The sequence below is a fragment of the Ischnura elegans genome, chromosome 7 (assembly GCF_921293095.1).
Source record: "Ischnura elegans chromosome 7, ioIscEleg1.1, whole genome shotgun sequence".
NCBI classification, from domain to species: Eukaryota; Metazoa; Arthropoda; class Insecta; order Odonata; family Coenagrionidae; genus Ischnura; species Ischnura elegans.
Genome location: NC_060252.1, coordinates 28,060,669 through 28,076,815, shown reverse-complemented (window position 1 = coordinate 28,076,815; position 16,147 = coordinate 28,060,669). Strand labels below are relative to the sequence as shown.

The window sequence follows — 16,147 nt, the reverse complement described above, 5'->3', positions numbered from 1 at the left end:
TGTTCACCATAACATGTCATTTTGATTTCACTTAAACACTGAAGCTGTGAAATTCTTGAAATCATATTAACGCTCCGATTTTATTACATCTATTACTGCTGGTAGTAAAACAATAGAGTATGAGATGCATTCTAGTTATAAGGTCCCAGATATTTTATTTTGCATAAAAATTAAAATAATTTTAATTTGAATTTTTATCACTTACCTATGTACATAAGTTCCCTGTTGCTGTAAATATTTTACACGAGGCTAACTCATTGATTCCATGGTAACTGCAAGTGCTTCTTCAGCTGTTTATTTTTTCAGAGAAAAATCAATCATGCAATAGCTTATTCAGTCCATTTTTGGAGAATGTGAACTCACCAAGACTGTCTGTTGAAATCCGTCAGAATTCTAAAGGAGACAGACTATTGGGGAGGATGAAAAACTACTTCATGAAGAAACTGCTGTATTTTTTCCATCTGATGTGCTGCTGTGTTGTCTTTGTAATTGGGCTCATGTTTTTCTCATCTGTTTTTCATGCAATGTTCTCTCCTTCGAGACCGGATCATTACGATAGCTCATATGAAGAATGAGATTTATATCCCATTTAACTTTCAGGCATACAGTCAGGCTGGTCAATTTAATCAACAGCACTCCGTTCATTTATGATAAGATTCAGCCTCAATAGCATTAACATTTGAAATTTTTTTTTTTCATTTTATCAATCAAAAATATACAGGGCTACGGTTACTTTTGGCTAGCATATCCTGTATTCCTAAATCTGCAATCACAAAAAAATCAAAATACATGTACACAAGTTAATTTTTTAACATCTCAGTCAGTCATTCTGCATTCATTTTGTTTTTTTCTCTCTCAAGTTTTGAGCTATGAAAATGAGGTTTGATGTGGATTCTAAATCTTCATATTTTGATAGTAGTTTTCAAATTTTAGCAATTAATCGAGAAGAGAAAAAACAAAAAATGTGGTTTTTTACTGTGGGAGTGTTGTGTGACCTGCAACCAATGTGTACTTTCTCGCCTTGTGGGCTGCCTAATCGCCAGGTAATCTGTTCTCTTACTAATGTGTATCCACGCTCTATCGTTTACCATTTACGTGTGTGAGTACCCAGATAGCACAAAGTAAGAGAGTTATCTGTTTCTTAAGGAAAAAAATGATAAGCAGCTTATCGTAAGCTAAGGGGTTTATATAAGGCAAGGGTAAGATTTTAGGGAAGAATAGGTAAGGAATGCCGCCAAATACCCTCAGACAACGTTAGTCGCTTATGTTAGAGTGCCAAAGGCAGCTGAACAGCATGAATTTAAAGCCTACCGGTGAAATTCAGCGAGTATTTATAAGGGCTCAACAATTGATAACAGATTTTCCCGTAAATAGAAAAAAATTAACAACTGCAAGCAACCGGCTGGTGAAGATACAAAGCATAATACAAGTACTTTATCCTTGTGGCAGAAAGAAAAAAAAATTAACACCAGGGAGAACCAAACGTATGACCTAGGCATACGCAGCTCTATACGCCAACTACTACACCACGGCAACTTATGAGTGTGAGAGGCATAGTTACCTGTTAAAAATCCAATTATGTAGAAAAACTTGGCTGGTAAGTGCATGAAAAACTGAAATTATTCAAGGTCCACACAATATAACATTTATGAATTTTAATTTATGGTTTGATAACCCAATGAATACAATATATACAGGAAAGATTCCTTCCGGAATTTTTATATTATTTTATGTCGCTATTCTTGTGAAATTATGCGTTTTTCTTACGACCGTTGTTTTGCCATCAGTTCATAAATGTGAATGATTTTCAAATTATGGCCATTTCTACTCTTATTATAGAATGGAAAAATTATTCTTATTCATAAATCCCGCAGTGAATACTCTAAAACGAAGGAATAAAAACACTTCTACGGAAGTGTTGAAAGTTTGGCATCCATTTTGTCATTACTCTGGATGTTTGTCGGCCTGGCTGTAAGAAACCCATAACAAGCTTACTTGATAAGCACCTTCCTTATTTCTTCCTTTCACCTTCGACTTATAATGTGCTAGCTGGGCACTGTAAAGTCTTGCAGCCTTGCAGGATCATGCTCTACCAGAGCTGGTTCCACTACAAATGAATTTTTTTACCCGGCATTGCCTAAAGAGGCTGAATTTTAGGAAGCACATATTTAAGATTGGAGTGGCCGACTGGAATGGTCTTCTGTAAATCTGATCTTAGCTTGTCTGTACAGAAATTCTTTCACTAAATCATTTTTTTCTTAGTCCTTATGTTGAAGCTAATTTCAAAAGCAGCATCTGGTTTTCTGTTAACTGAACGAGGTTTCTTTTTGGATGTGCCTGTCATTACTTAGGGAGATAGCTGCATGGAGCAATTCTTTTCTGCTGCACTGGAGTATCTGTCTCTATTTGACGAATTCCAAAAGGAGAGCTCTGGAAGCCTGCTTGCATAAGAAAAAAAGTATTGATGTAAAAGCAGAGAGAAAAAGAGAAAGTGGATTGCTGCCTCTATTGAAACAGCTGACTGCTACACCGGTAAAACTGTAGTTTGAGACAATGAAGGCACATGGAGTAAATCCTGAAAGCAATGGTATCTCTATCATTCTGCAGAGGCCTACACAAGGATGGCAGCAAATCAGATTTCTTTGTTTCCTAGAGGTTGGTAAGTAGAACAGCTTGTATCTTTTCTGAGTCTAACTGATTATTTGAAATGCTTCGACATTAACCATGAGTTGGAGGTGGAGCTGTCCCTCTCACCCTCACTTATCTCTGTCCGTGCTACAATAAAACTGGTGGAAAATTTTATCTTGATACATATATGTTTACTATGGTGAAACATTTATGATACAATTTTCAAGCACACAAAAAAACCACAACCTGCAAAATCAGCTCTGCAATGTTTGTCTCTTTGGCAGTACATGATGAAGCTTTCTCAATTAACCAAAATATGAGGCATCAATCACGTAGATAATCCATTTTAGGCAACCCATTCAATTTTTTGTCAGGATTGTATTAAAAAAACCCATCTAATGGGCAAATTAAAAATAATAAGACAGTGCATGGCTCACTAGAGTATTTATTCCACTGTAGGGGAACATGAAGTTTCAAATGCAGGAACACAAAACCTCCTTTTATCAAGTATTGAATAGGCATCATACTGTCACTTAAATCCTGAAAGTCTTGGATTCAAAGCCACTTAATTCACATGATCACTTATGCAAGATTTCATTTTCCAATGCGAGAAAGTTCTTCCCCATTTTATGTGTTATTTTTGTTGTCCTTATTTAAGGTAAAATCTAAAGTGCTTTCAGTGATTGATCCTCTGGCATTCTAAGACATGATCTTGTCACTGTTTCCAAATAGTCTTTCATTTGTTGACATTGTTAATGATTCAGCTTTTCTCTACTTTTTTGATGAGTTGCAAAATTCAGTTTCCATCTGTAAAAGAAAAAAACAAACATTACTGTTAGCACACTGGTACAATGTAAAAGAAATGAAAAAAACATTGGAAGTCTGAAAAAAAATCAGAAAAATATTTGAATATTCTAAACCCTTTTATTGACAGCTAGCCATAATACTCCTGTGGCTGGTTAAGGTAAAACTGTCACAGGCTGATTTGTTGGGAAACATTTTTGCAATAATAGTTGTTTTTTCTGTCAAAGAAATAATATTCCATGCCTTTATAATTCTTGCATAAACCCTAGCATATCCTCAGAATTGGGAAGAAATCTAAATGTCTTAAATAAAATTAAAAACTATAGAAATAATTAAGCATCTTAAATATTGCAAACTTGAACTTCCTGAACACAGTCTTGACAGTCTTTGGATATCCCCCTCAAAAGAGGCTGGTAGTATAAGGGTTGAATGAAATAGTAACCCTAAATTAGAAGCAAACTGATTTAAAATACTTTTTTCAGAGGTAAAATAAATATAGTCAGTCCTCAATAGTTTTACACTTAAAACATTCAGTGTTCACATAAGCTGGGAAAGTTTCTCTTCATATGATCTTGATGTGTAAATTAAGTCTGTGTTAATAGTTCAGCATTCTTGAAACCATACTCAACTCTTACCCCACCCTCTCCATGTAAATATTTGCTGAAGGAGTTTGGAGTCATTAGGGATGAATTATTAGATTTTACATTAGAATTATACCACCACCAGCCAGAGAATTAAAAAAAAGTTTTACCTGGTAGGCAAACTGGGAGATGACATTTCTTTCTTCTAAGAAGCTTTCTTGGGCAAGGTTTTCCTCCGTTGACTGCTGCAAACTGAAATGTCAATAAATTCATTAATTGAATTTGTTGCCAAATTATTACAAATGAATCTTGCCACCGTCCAACTCATAAAGTTCGAACGTTTTACTTTATGGTCTCTGTAAGTATGAGTATGTAAGAGTATGTATATGTACCGACCTTAACAACTCGCACTCTTTCTTTGAAGCCAGTTCCACAGGAAACACTGCATTGACTCCATGGGCTCCACTCGGTGGCAACACAGTCAATACGAGACTCAGGTTTAGGAGGATAGAAACCAGTGCGCTCCAAATCTTCTTCTGTTTGCCTGACAGTATTAGCGACTGCAGTACCAGGACCTTCTAATGGGCTAGCCTCCAGCATATCTATATTAACAGAGAACATCAAATTTCTTTATTCCTTCATTTTAAAATGGGATTACATTTATTGTTATGATAATTTCAAATGTACAAAGCTTGAAATTTATAAGTTCAACCATAAAATTTCTACTTTATTTCAAATACCATTTGAGTATAATGCATTACATTCAATCAAATTTAATGTACCTATATACTACAATTACTGAGCCAAAGGTGACTTAAATTTACCTCTTATAATGCCGCAGGCTCCAATGCAGTCCTCTCTTGTTCTGAAGTTATTTCTGTTTCCTCTGCAGCCACCATAAATGAATGGTACACACATTCTCTTGGCTGGCTCAAAATACCAGCGAGGGAAAGATCCTCTGCAAGGTCCTACTTCAACTTCTTCCATGCATACCTCTAGAGGGGAAACATATATTTTTTATTCAAATTTTATATTGAGCACTGATGACTTTCATAATTCTCTAAAAGCACACACTAAGGGTACATACAACGTTATTCTTTGATTTTAATTTCTGCTATAACTAAGAGGTAAAACTGATAAAATCTTGGGATAAATATAATCGCTAATAGTGACACATGGAGAATAGAGTTGATATCATTTTTTTACCATGCCTACATTAACTTCCAATTTGCTTATACTAAAGAAAAGGGATGAGGGAGGAAAAACTGCTACATACAGAGTAAATCCAATTAAATGGTATTAAAATTATTTTTGATTTAAAATGATTTGTTTTTTATAGTAGTGTAATTTTTGAATCATCACCATAATGTTTTATAAGCAGCATATCAATAGTACAACTCTTTCTTAGTTGCTCTTTATTCCTGTTCACTATACTCCTTGAGTAGGTGCATAATTTAATTTCTCCATTTGCTCTAAAATATGCCCTCTTACTTTCCTTTACTTATGTTTTGTGGTTCTCTAATGTACTTTCCTAACCTTGCATGGGTATAGATAGATGAGGAGCTGAGCATGTCAGAAGCTCCCCCAACCCCAATCCCACAAATACGAACACTCATTATATGTATGTGGAAGAATTATGTCTATGACTTTTATATGTATGTATTTCCATGTATAACATATTCTAGAATATTATTTTGCTTATTTCTTTTGATTCGAACATTTTATCAGAAAGAATGAGTTTTATTATTTTACTTTGAAATTTTAATGAACATAACATGTACTCAATATAGATACTATATGTTGTCATGGAATTTCCCAGGTTCAAAGTAATGTTATAGAGTTCTCCCGAAGTCAACTTAAAATTATCAAGAATTTATGTGGTTTTCAATGGTTAGCGGCTCACAGCAAAATTTATTTTTCACTAATGATGCTGCTATAAAAAAGTACACTTGCGGAAGGAGGAGTATTGATCATAAACTATTTCTTTGATGAAGTTACATTGAATTTTGACTGTTGTTAATTGACTTCAGAAAGCTTCACAGAAAATCCATTTATGAACTTGGGTAACTCCTAAACCTTATTCTGAAAAAAAACAAATATGCAGTCCAAAAAATGATCTCACCATATTTAGTTCTCTTCTCAGTACGTATATGATTAATAGTTTTGAGATGAATCTTGGTTCTAGTGATATAAAGTTTGATTGCTGGGATGAAAGCTTAAGAATCACATTTTTACTCTTATCTCTATTGATTAACCCTTTCGCGCCGGACCTTCGTTGAGGGAAATTCTTCTTCAATACGAGTCTCTTGAAAGTTTTCTTTACTCCCCTGAACGAAGCTTTTTCGCATCGACTGAAGGCAGTGGTTCCCTCCCTAACCATTTTAGGACCCAACTCAGTGGGGCGCCGATCCCTTTCCTCGGCCTCCGTCCCAGGCCCTAGAAGGATTAAAAGCCCCTTCCTAGCACGAGTCCGCAGTCAACTGGCTAAAATATTACTGCAAAATATATGCAAATATTTGTTGTTCGCATCGATTTTTTTCCATTCAAAATGAATTTCGTGTTCTTTTCTGATCGTGCAGAAATTTTAAACGAAGTTCTCACGTTTATATAGACTGATTTAGTATATTTGCTAGTTGTTCTATAACTCCGTTGATATTAACGTTAGAATTTTGTTTGAAATTTCCATGTGGTCAGCAATAAAAGATGAATTCATTTCTAGCATTGGATTTCTAAAGATAGCAACAAATATTTTTTTGGAAAACACACTGCAAATAACAGTAGTTGACCGCGTGGAGAGGACAGGAAAGGGTCAACCTGAGCGGCCGAAGAAGGGACTGGGCTCGCACTAAGGCGGATCATGAGGGGCGACCGCGTCCGTGGGTCTATTGTTTCAGCCATGGTCACTTTTTTTGACCTGTGCCGCACAGGCGCGGCATTCGTTGCTTAAGTTAGGAAAATTAACGCCGCACAGGTGTGGCATTCGTTGATTATGGAAGAAAATCCTCGCCGCACAGGTGTGGCATTCGGCGCAAAAGGGTTAATGCCATGAGAACCTTACCCTTGGCATCTGCAATGTTCACCGAGCATGGTGGGCCACTGCATGAAACTTCTTGATGGAGAGGAACGTTACATTTGGCTTGTATCTCTGGTCCAACAGTATAGAAACGAATCCTACGTCTCACACCATCTCCACAGGAAACACTGCATGGACTCCACTCACTCCATTGGGTGGTAGCACACATTGAAGAAGACTTCAAGAAAATAGGACTCATTTCACAAAAAGCTTGGAATAATAGGCAAATTAACAATCTAAAATAACAGATAACTCAATGACTTTAGATGGAAAGTAGGTATGGGTGTGCATGAAAAATTAATTGGAGGTGAGCATGTTTTTTAAATGGAAAAATAAGGTAAAATATAAAAATTTATCTATTGCACTTGTCACCATAAAATTAAAATATTAATCTCCAAATGGATGACTATACGTAAATTAAACTTTAAGAGTGATAATAAGTATGATTATATCTGACATTGGTTTTCTTAAATTTTGGATGCAGTGTTCTGTATTGTGGGTGAAGGAACCAAATCAGTAAGTAAACTATTTCTGTGTTATTCAGTAAAATGGCATTATGTCACTTGATTTTCTACATGTGCAAAGAGGTATACGTAAAAAAACATTGCATGGACTTGAGACTCTAACACGATAAGTAATTTAAAAATATTAAAATGTACTAAAAAATGGGGAAAAAATATTATTTTCATAATGTTAGAGGATCTATGTTGGAATTGCAGTCCCTCCACATACCAGCATAAGAATATTATCACAGGGAACTGGGAATTCAATTTCATACTACAGAGGCACTCCTTGGGAGGGGTGTGTACAAATTTGCTAACCTTTGGGGTTCAGAAAAAAATCATTTTTGTTTGTGTGGGGGGCAGTGGCGCAGCGAGGGGGGGGTTTTGGGGGATAAACCCCCCCCCCCAGAGCTCAGAGAATTTTTTAAAGTTTAATCCATTTTACCTAATAAGATTGATATTACTAATAGGATAGTGTAAGGACAAATAAAATATCCCTCACAAAGCCGTAAAACTCACTATTTTGAACCATCTATCTTTAAAATTCCGCAATTTATAAATATCAACCTACCAATTATCCTGGTGGGTATACTATACCCCACACACCCCGGTATTAGTTGCACTTAAACCCTTCCCAAGTTTAATTCCTAGTTGCACCCTGGTGGGGGGAGGGGTCAAAAATAGCCAAAAACTTTCTTATATAATACTGTAACACTCCCAAAGTACTCACATCCAGTCAATATATTTTGCTTATCTGTACCTTATTGATTCAACAGATTTAAGTTGAGTGTGAAATATTGGCTAATGAAATATTGAAAACTTTTTTATCTTTAATTATAGGATCATATTTTCTCAACAGTCCAAGTCAAAGTTAACACGTCTATTCAACATATTTTGGTCAATACTCACTCCTTGGGAAAATTCTTCATTTTCTGCACATGCCAGATCATCGGCTCCTCCTCCAACCTCAGCAACACACTCCTCCCTCTGCACCAGCGAAACATGTGGGCACTTCTTACGACCCATGCGGTCTCGGAAACGACGGAAACGAGTTCTGAATCCTTCGGGGTCTCCACAAGCAGTTGGAGAGCATGGAGACCAATGTCCCCAATTAGTAACAGCACATGGCCCTTGAAGGGAATCATCACCGCCCTCTCCCCCTTCTCCTCTGTTGGTGAAATTTGCAGATGGAATTCTAAGTTTAATTCTTGGTGCATTACTCACATGTTTGGATATATGTTAGTGGTGGGCAGACTTTAATAAAACAGATTTTGATAACTATAGGTTGTCAATAGCTATGCTTATCACCAACTATACTTTGAATTAAATAGGCTACTAATATATTTTCAGTTTGATAATTGCAATCAATATCAGATTTTGTGCTACTAGTCAACAATCAATCTGATTGAGTTACAGTATTGGTTATGAGGCAGTAACAGATACTATGAGAGAGAAAAAATAAGTCTTAGATGGCCATTTAGGTATAGCAATGTGGAATTTATATTAGGATTTATGTTATTGGATGACTTACGGGCAAAATGGTTGATTTTCTGCGACACACATTTCCTTGGCCACCAACTGACGATCACACCCAAGCATTTCAGCTTTGGCTTGCATCACATACTCCCTGGTCCTCATTCTGAGTCCCTTGCCACAGGAAACAGAGCAAGCACTCCAATGAGACCAGTCTGTTGTGGTGCATTCCGCTGCAAGATGTAAACAACACACAATGAAAATTTAAACTGATTTCAAAGAATTAGAGTTATCCATTGTTTTTTATCTGATCACTTTCTTTGATTATGCACATTTCTCTGTAATCCATCTCATCTGAGACAAAATGGGACACAAGTGCCCAAATGACTTATTGTAAGGTAGAGAATAGATTTGATGCTATGGAGATGCTTGTTGTCTCAACTCACTCTTGGGACCGCATGTTTAAAGAACGTATCAAGGCAATTATGGGAATCTCAGCTCTCATTGAAGGCCTCTCATTAAACCTCCTGAAATTTTCTATAATCATTCAACTTAAATAATGGGCACACCAGAAAAATGTGGAGAAAATAGGGTGGAAACTTTGTTACAAAAACCAGCCAATCATGTGGCATAAGTCATTAGAAAACTGTCAATAAGAAAGCCAGAATTCAACCTCAACATTCCCTGATGACTGGACAAGCGCTGGGTGCCAAAATATTTTAATGCAGGGATATATCCCGAAAGTTGAAATGGTCAGGTGAAGGGAGAGCTCACCCAGACATAATCCTCAGGTGTGTGAATTCCACACATTCAGCGGGAACTTCACACTTTCACTGGGAAATGCTGCACTAACAAGAGGATCTGTGTTTGGGGTTTTCTGATAGCTTTACCAAGATTTATAACCATGGTACTCTTCGGTCAGTAGCCAAGCATTCTACCCACTGTGGTTCTTGCAAAAAGTTGAGATAATTGAATGTGAGATGTTGAATCTCTAAAAAATTTAAGTACATTTCCAGTTAATTTCATTACTACTGATCAAGAAGATACAATGCATAAAACTCTTGTGTATTGACTTCTTTCAAAGATATTGGGCTACCATGCCCCCCAGCCAATGCAGATTGGGACCTTATTTGAACTAAAAATTGGCATTTGCTCACAATGGAAATAACTCTTTCTTGTTTGAAGTTAGATTTTGTCCATAGTTGCCTTTTGGTCAAGTTCGGTTATAAAATGAGGATGTTTAGAAGGAATGATTTTCAAAATTCCAGACTTTAACCAGAAATTCATGAAGACTTTGTGGAAACTACTCCAGTAGTTCAGGTAATATTCCCTTGTCCAAGTTTTCCAAGTGTCAATTCACTATTCTCCTGCATTAAGACTGGTTTACAGAAAAATATGACCATATCAAATTAAATACCTACTTTGCTAAGAATTACCTTGGTGGCTCTGGGATATTTATGAAAAAAATTTATGCACACTGGGCATCATCTATCATGCTCGTAAGAACTACGGCCAATCACTGCACACGTTGCATTGAAAATGGGTCGATTTTCTCCTTAGTTAAACTTGATTGTTTTTCTGGTTATTATTTCTCCATTCCACAATTATATCCAAGCTATGTTTCATCCAAGATTGACCATAATTCATGGTTTTGGGAGCACGGTATCTCAGTACATAGGCGGATCTAAGGGGGAGGCACGGGGGCACGTGCCACCCTCCCAGAACCTTAAAAAATATGGAAGATTTTAATAAAGTCCCATTATCATTGCGTTCGTTTTGTATTATGAGGTATTCCTGTGACCCCCCCCAGAACAAAATCCTGGACACGACCTTGCTTGTGCCCCCCCCAGAAACAAATCCTGGATCCGCCCCTGTCTCAGTAGGTATAGTATTTGGCTGTTGATTAGGGGTCCTGAGATGAAATCCCGGGTATAGCCTTCAGACACCCCAAACAAAATCCTCAAAGTGCGTGGTGGCCCAGGGAAAGGAACTGGCCCTCCAACCCTGAATATGAGACCTGCACATGCCTATGGCTTAGTCTGGTGTGAGGATGAACCAACCTTTTGAGGGTAAATTACTGAGTGAGTGAGTGAATTCATGGTTTCAGTTAATAAAACGCGGATGAAAAGAACAAAAAAATGACCGCGGCACTGAGCAGTGTGCGCTCATAAAAATATTCACACAAATTCAAAATTGACCTAAACCCAAGCTAATTTATCATTAATTTAACAGGTTCCAAATTCATTTTTCATTATTTCCATTGACCTTACGGCACTGGAATTTTACATTAAGTGCTTGACACAGTTACGTTATCAGTAAATTTTTTGTTAAATCTTAGGTTGGGGGAGTGTGTGATTTTAGCTACTAGCCTCTGTGGGAGAGGAGCGAGAAATATTTTTCCCCTCCAGCCTGGCTGAGGGTCTCGGAGGGAATGAACCCTTGTAATCTGGGTTGGTGACCCTTCCTTCTTTCTTACCAATGGATGGGCTTACATTTTGGCACATTAAATTCATGGAATAGGTAGGAAACAATATGAAATGGGCAGTATGGTAGGAAATTCCAGTAAGCGCCACCTGCCAAGAGGACTGACCTGGGAGAGTTAAGCCCCTTAGCAATCCCTACATTAGGAGAAAGTGCCCAGGTACGAGATATATGGATATAAATAAACATTTTGGGAAACTTCTGCAGTTATTTGAGTAACGGTCAAACATTTGAAAACGTTTCTCCTACGGTCAAAAATGGTGCAAAACGTGCAAAAATGTTCTCGTGGTCTAAGGAAACTAGCCTTTAGAATGCAGGGTGAGAAAATAAATTTCTGTGGTGGAGGAATAACAATTTTAGGGCAGAGAGAATGACTGGATGGAGGAAAAACAAATTATGTACATATTCACTTACGCCTCAATGAGTCCTCACTGTTCTCAGCAAACTCTGGCTCCAAACCTAATTCATCAAGTTCTCCTGCACGGGAGAAATCAGTGTCACAAGTCCGTTCAAAGGTTTTTTCCCTCGTGAGATACAGTCTTGCAATAGGAGCCATCTTCTCTGCAGTCATATTAAAGAAGGGTGACCTTGGATCACCTGGATCTGTTGGAGTGATTCGCCGGATTGGTTGCTGAGGCTCAGAGGGTGAATTCGGTGACTAAAAAAAATCATTATCATGGGTTCTAACATTATTAATGTATATAGGTTTAAATTCCAGGAATTTTCAACAGGAATTCTCTCTATGATGAAAGTCACTGAATTACTTATCAAATTAAACAAGCTCAATCCACCTTAAAATTGCTAAAAAATTCCAAGGAATTTGAGTGAAAAATGTGGAGCTTAAATACTTCTCTTTGGAGTAATTGTAATATAGTAAAATGAGCGAATGAACAATGAATGAGAGAAGAATATGGATTGTCAACGCTTTTTGCCTTTGAAGAATTTTTCCTTTTAAAAATTAACTATCAGGCCACCCAGCATTGCTTGGGAAGGATAGTATCCAGGAAAGTGGGAAACTTGTATCTTGGAGTTCATGGTCACATTGCAGAATTTTTAGGAATTGGAACAAAGCAGGTATGATGATGGTATACATATGTAACATATAACAATGGAAAAAACCATTTCCGTATACTGCACATGGGATCAGCTTATACTCTGCTCCACAACATTGATCATTATGTATGCCCATTCGTGCACAGACCAAAATCATCACGTGAACGCGTACCCAAACAAAAAGGATTGCCCCAAAATGGATTAATAGTTAAGGCTAGATTCTTTGGATCAATATTTTCACTATGAGCGTGTCAAGAGGTGTGCCTACCCGGCAGGATGTCCAACCACAGAAGTTGTATGACGTGACGCAGTGTCATAATTATGAGGGGAAAGATCCCCCTCAAAGCCTCAGAGATATTTTTAAAAATATTTAAAGATATAGTCTAGTTTTGGCATGTAATAACTGCATCTGCATAAAGTTAAATCTTTAGTGCCAAAATGATATAAATTTCCTGGCATGTCATTTTGAAAAAAATTGCCGTTGATCGTTCCCCCCCCTCTCCTCATACACACCACCCCTTCGCCACCTCAGACCATCCCATCCCCCCCTCCAAAGCATATTTCTAGTTACACCACTGACGTGATGTAACAAATGGTAATGAGATAATGATGCAAAGAATACATTGGGCCCAACCAAATGTAGCAATACAGGCTTTGGATGCATGAGATGCACTTATGTACTGACTTTGGTTGCAATCCATGTAGCCGTATGGAAATGAGTTGTGGACAGGCAAACAGACTTCCTCTTTTATAAGCATATATAGATGGCATTAACTGATAATTATTATTACCATTTGAGGTAATTACCTCCCATTAATTTCTAAGGATTCCTTCCAAAAAATATGGCTGAGCATGAGTAAGATCGCGTTAAATAATTTTTATCCATTATCAAAAAAATATTTTGGAAAGGCCCGCTATTAGATGAGTACCATTCGAAGTATGGAGTTGAATACAGTACTCTCCAGAAATAAGGAGAGCAACTACCTCCTTGGCCATCAAATTCCCTGTGACTTTTCCTGCCATTGTCACCATGGTTGGATCTTGGACATTCTCTCCAAAATTTCAGATTTGCCTGAAGTGATTCTTGACTTTAGCATAAATTAAAATTAGCAGTTGAATATTTGTTTGCTGTACAAAAGAGTAAAAAAGAAAGCAAAGAGCTTTGACTATTCATTCCCTCCCTCATTTTAAACACTACAGTTACAATGAAGAGAAGCATTTAAGCTCTGCATTTTTCATTTAAAAATTCCTTGATGTTTTTTAGCAATTACATGTAAGGTATACTTACATAATTTTTAATATACTTTGAAGATCATTATTAAGTGTAATATAAGCAACTTAATACACTCACCATGTAAGTGATTCCATTATCTGTCCCTGCATCATAGAGGTAAAGATCGATAGTCTTGGATGGAACCCAAGTGCAATCTCGACGGCACAGATCCAACTTGGACACCCCAACTATCCAATCGGGTGAGGGTCCTGGAAAATTATGGCGCATATTTGTATGACTTCGATTAATGAATATTTTGAGGAATTTAATCTTATAATCCTCCTTTAATGGTGAAAAAACATTTGCATTTAAGAGATACTGTTGGAAGAAGTAGGCATGAATTTTGATGATGAAATACATAATTGATTTAAAGAAAATAAACGATACAATGCATATTTACTTAAAATTTAAGTTAATAGTGACTATTAAGATAAGAAGTGGTGTTTGCATTCATTATTATTCGAAAAGATGATATGGATGCATGGGAACAGGTCAGTGGCGTAGCATTGGGTTTCTGGGTTGCATGACCCGCCCCCCTTCAGTCTTTAAAAGAGGCGCCAAAAATGAGTAAGATGGTAGGGTGGATCGGAAAAATCGAATTTTTTTAAATCCATCTGGCCCATTGAATAAAAGTTGTGGGACCGATCAAAAATAAGGCCTGAAAATTTTGAGACCTCTAGGTAACCCTTGCTCAAATGCCACTTAGTGGGGAAGTGTAAAAAATCAAAAAACTTAATATTTTATGGTCATTCCCTGTAGATTTTCCCAATTCACTGGCCTTTGCGACAAAAAGTTTGTGCATTTTGACGTATTTGCAACCGTTAAGCCACAAAATGCCAAATTTGAGTGCGCATCCATGAAGAAAATATTCCAACCCCCACACAGTGTCGCAGATAGAGGAGCAGCAGGCTGCTTCCATCCCCTTCCTGAATGCCTCTCCCCCTCCCACGCCCCAAATACAGCAAAATTTATCCTGGTTGAAAGTAAAATAGAATGCGTAGTGAGATGACTTGTCCCTTTTTTGGCACCTCATCTGCATTGAACAAAGTGACGTGTCCAACTTTTAGAGAAGTAATTATATATTTTTGTAATGTTCGCGATATTTTTAGATCCGAGAATGCAGGCAAGGAGCCTTCGGTCTATGAAGTGGCCACTTGAGTGGCAGGAAAGGTGTGCGAACTATGGAGACGAGTTTCTCCTCCAGTAATGTCCGAGAGCTGTAACTAAATGGATTTTGGGTGTAGTAAGATGGCCTTGATAAAAAACTTTAAAAAACTACTCTCACAAAATTAGTTTTTGAGTCCCTAAAAATCACATTTTCAAGATCAAAATTCTCAAAATTTATGGGGCAGGACCCCCAATTGCCTTGGGGTGATTGCATACACCCCAGAAGGGCCCCGAAATCACTGGTAAACCCCCCACATTTCAAAAACCTGGATATGCCGCTGGAATAGGTAGACAGAATTAGTTTGCATATATGTACTATGTATATTCTATATTACTTCTCAACACCTTAAATCCCTCACCCAACATGGAGACAAGTGAAAGAAGGTGATGCAGGCGGTCAACTTTGAAGTTTGAAGTCGTGTTGGCATTTACCCTGGGATACCACAATCCACCAGCCTTAATTATTGTCCTCAGGTATTTTTTCTGCAAGTAAGAATAATTACACGATACAATCAAATATGCATTTTTAATAGTGATACTATCTATCTTACTCTAGCAATATGGGAACTGGATGTATGAGATGCACCTAACAGAAATTAATAGGTGATTCAGTGATCTGTTAACTGAAATTTATATTTTCAATGATGTGATATATCGAATTCATAAATTTTCAATGCTATTCCTCATCATTGGATATAAAAAATGGTAAACATTGAGATTTAATGGTTCACTCTCATCTCAAAACTGATCTTGGAAAAGCCATGAAAATGTTCTCAAGGGGGAAACAAAAATCAAGCTTCATTGGGATAGACTTTGTAGTCTCTTTGTTCTTGATCTTTATCTAGAATCAACACACGGATCTGCTCACAGAAAAGTATGTATCCACATCCAGCGGTAGTGGTCCGGTCAGGTATTTTTGCGTGTTTTTGCATTGTGATTAGTGACTCCCCTCTACAGAATTATTTTTGACTGTTTGGACCAAGTTCTTATTCTTTCAAAAAAATAGATTTAATATATATACTTTAAAAATTATATGCTTATAATAAAAATGTGTACATACATATTTAAAACATGCATCAGCTCTTGCATCGCATAAGTTTAATTGTAGGAA

General features: G+C 37.0%; 1 protein-coding gene across 1 annotated transcript in view; it reads right to left on the bottom strand.

Moving 5' to 3' along the window:
* Positions 1-3,055: 3,055 nt before the first annotated feature.
* LOC124162737 (spondin-1) overlaps positions 3,056-16,147 on the bottom strand; it is a 37,349-nt gene continuing 24,257 nt past the window's right edge. Inside the window, exons 6-15 of the mRNA XM_046539363.1 lie at positions 15,396-15,519; positions 13,948-14,078; positions 11,958-12,201; positions 9,121-9,295; positions 8,499-8,757; positions 7,072-7,264; positions 4,838-5,008; positions 4,410-4,615; positions 4,184-4,265; positions 3,056-3,435 (exon numbers count right to left, since the gene is read on the bottom strand). Of these exons, the coding sequence (XP_046395319.1) occupies positions 3,425-3,435; positions 4,184-4,265; positions 4,410-4,615; positions 4,838-5,008; positions 7,072-7,264; positions 8,499-8,757; positions 9,121-9,295; positions 11,958-12,201; positions 13,948-14,078; positions 15,396-15,519 (1,596 nt within the window). The 3' untranslated portion in view covers positions 3,056-3,424. The remainder of the gene's footprint in view (positions 3,436-4,183; positions 4,266-4,409; positions 4,616-4,837; positions 5,009-7,071; positions 7,265-8,498; positions 8,758-9,120; positions 9,296-11,957; positions 12,202-13,947; positions 14,079-15,395; positions 15,520-16,147) is intronic.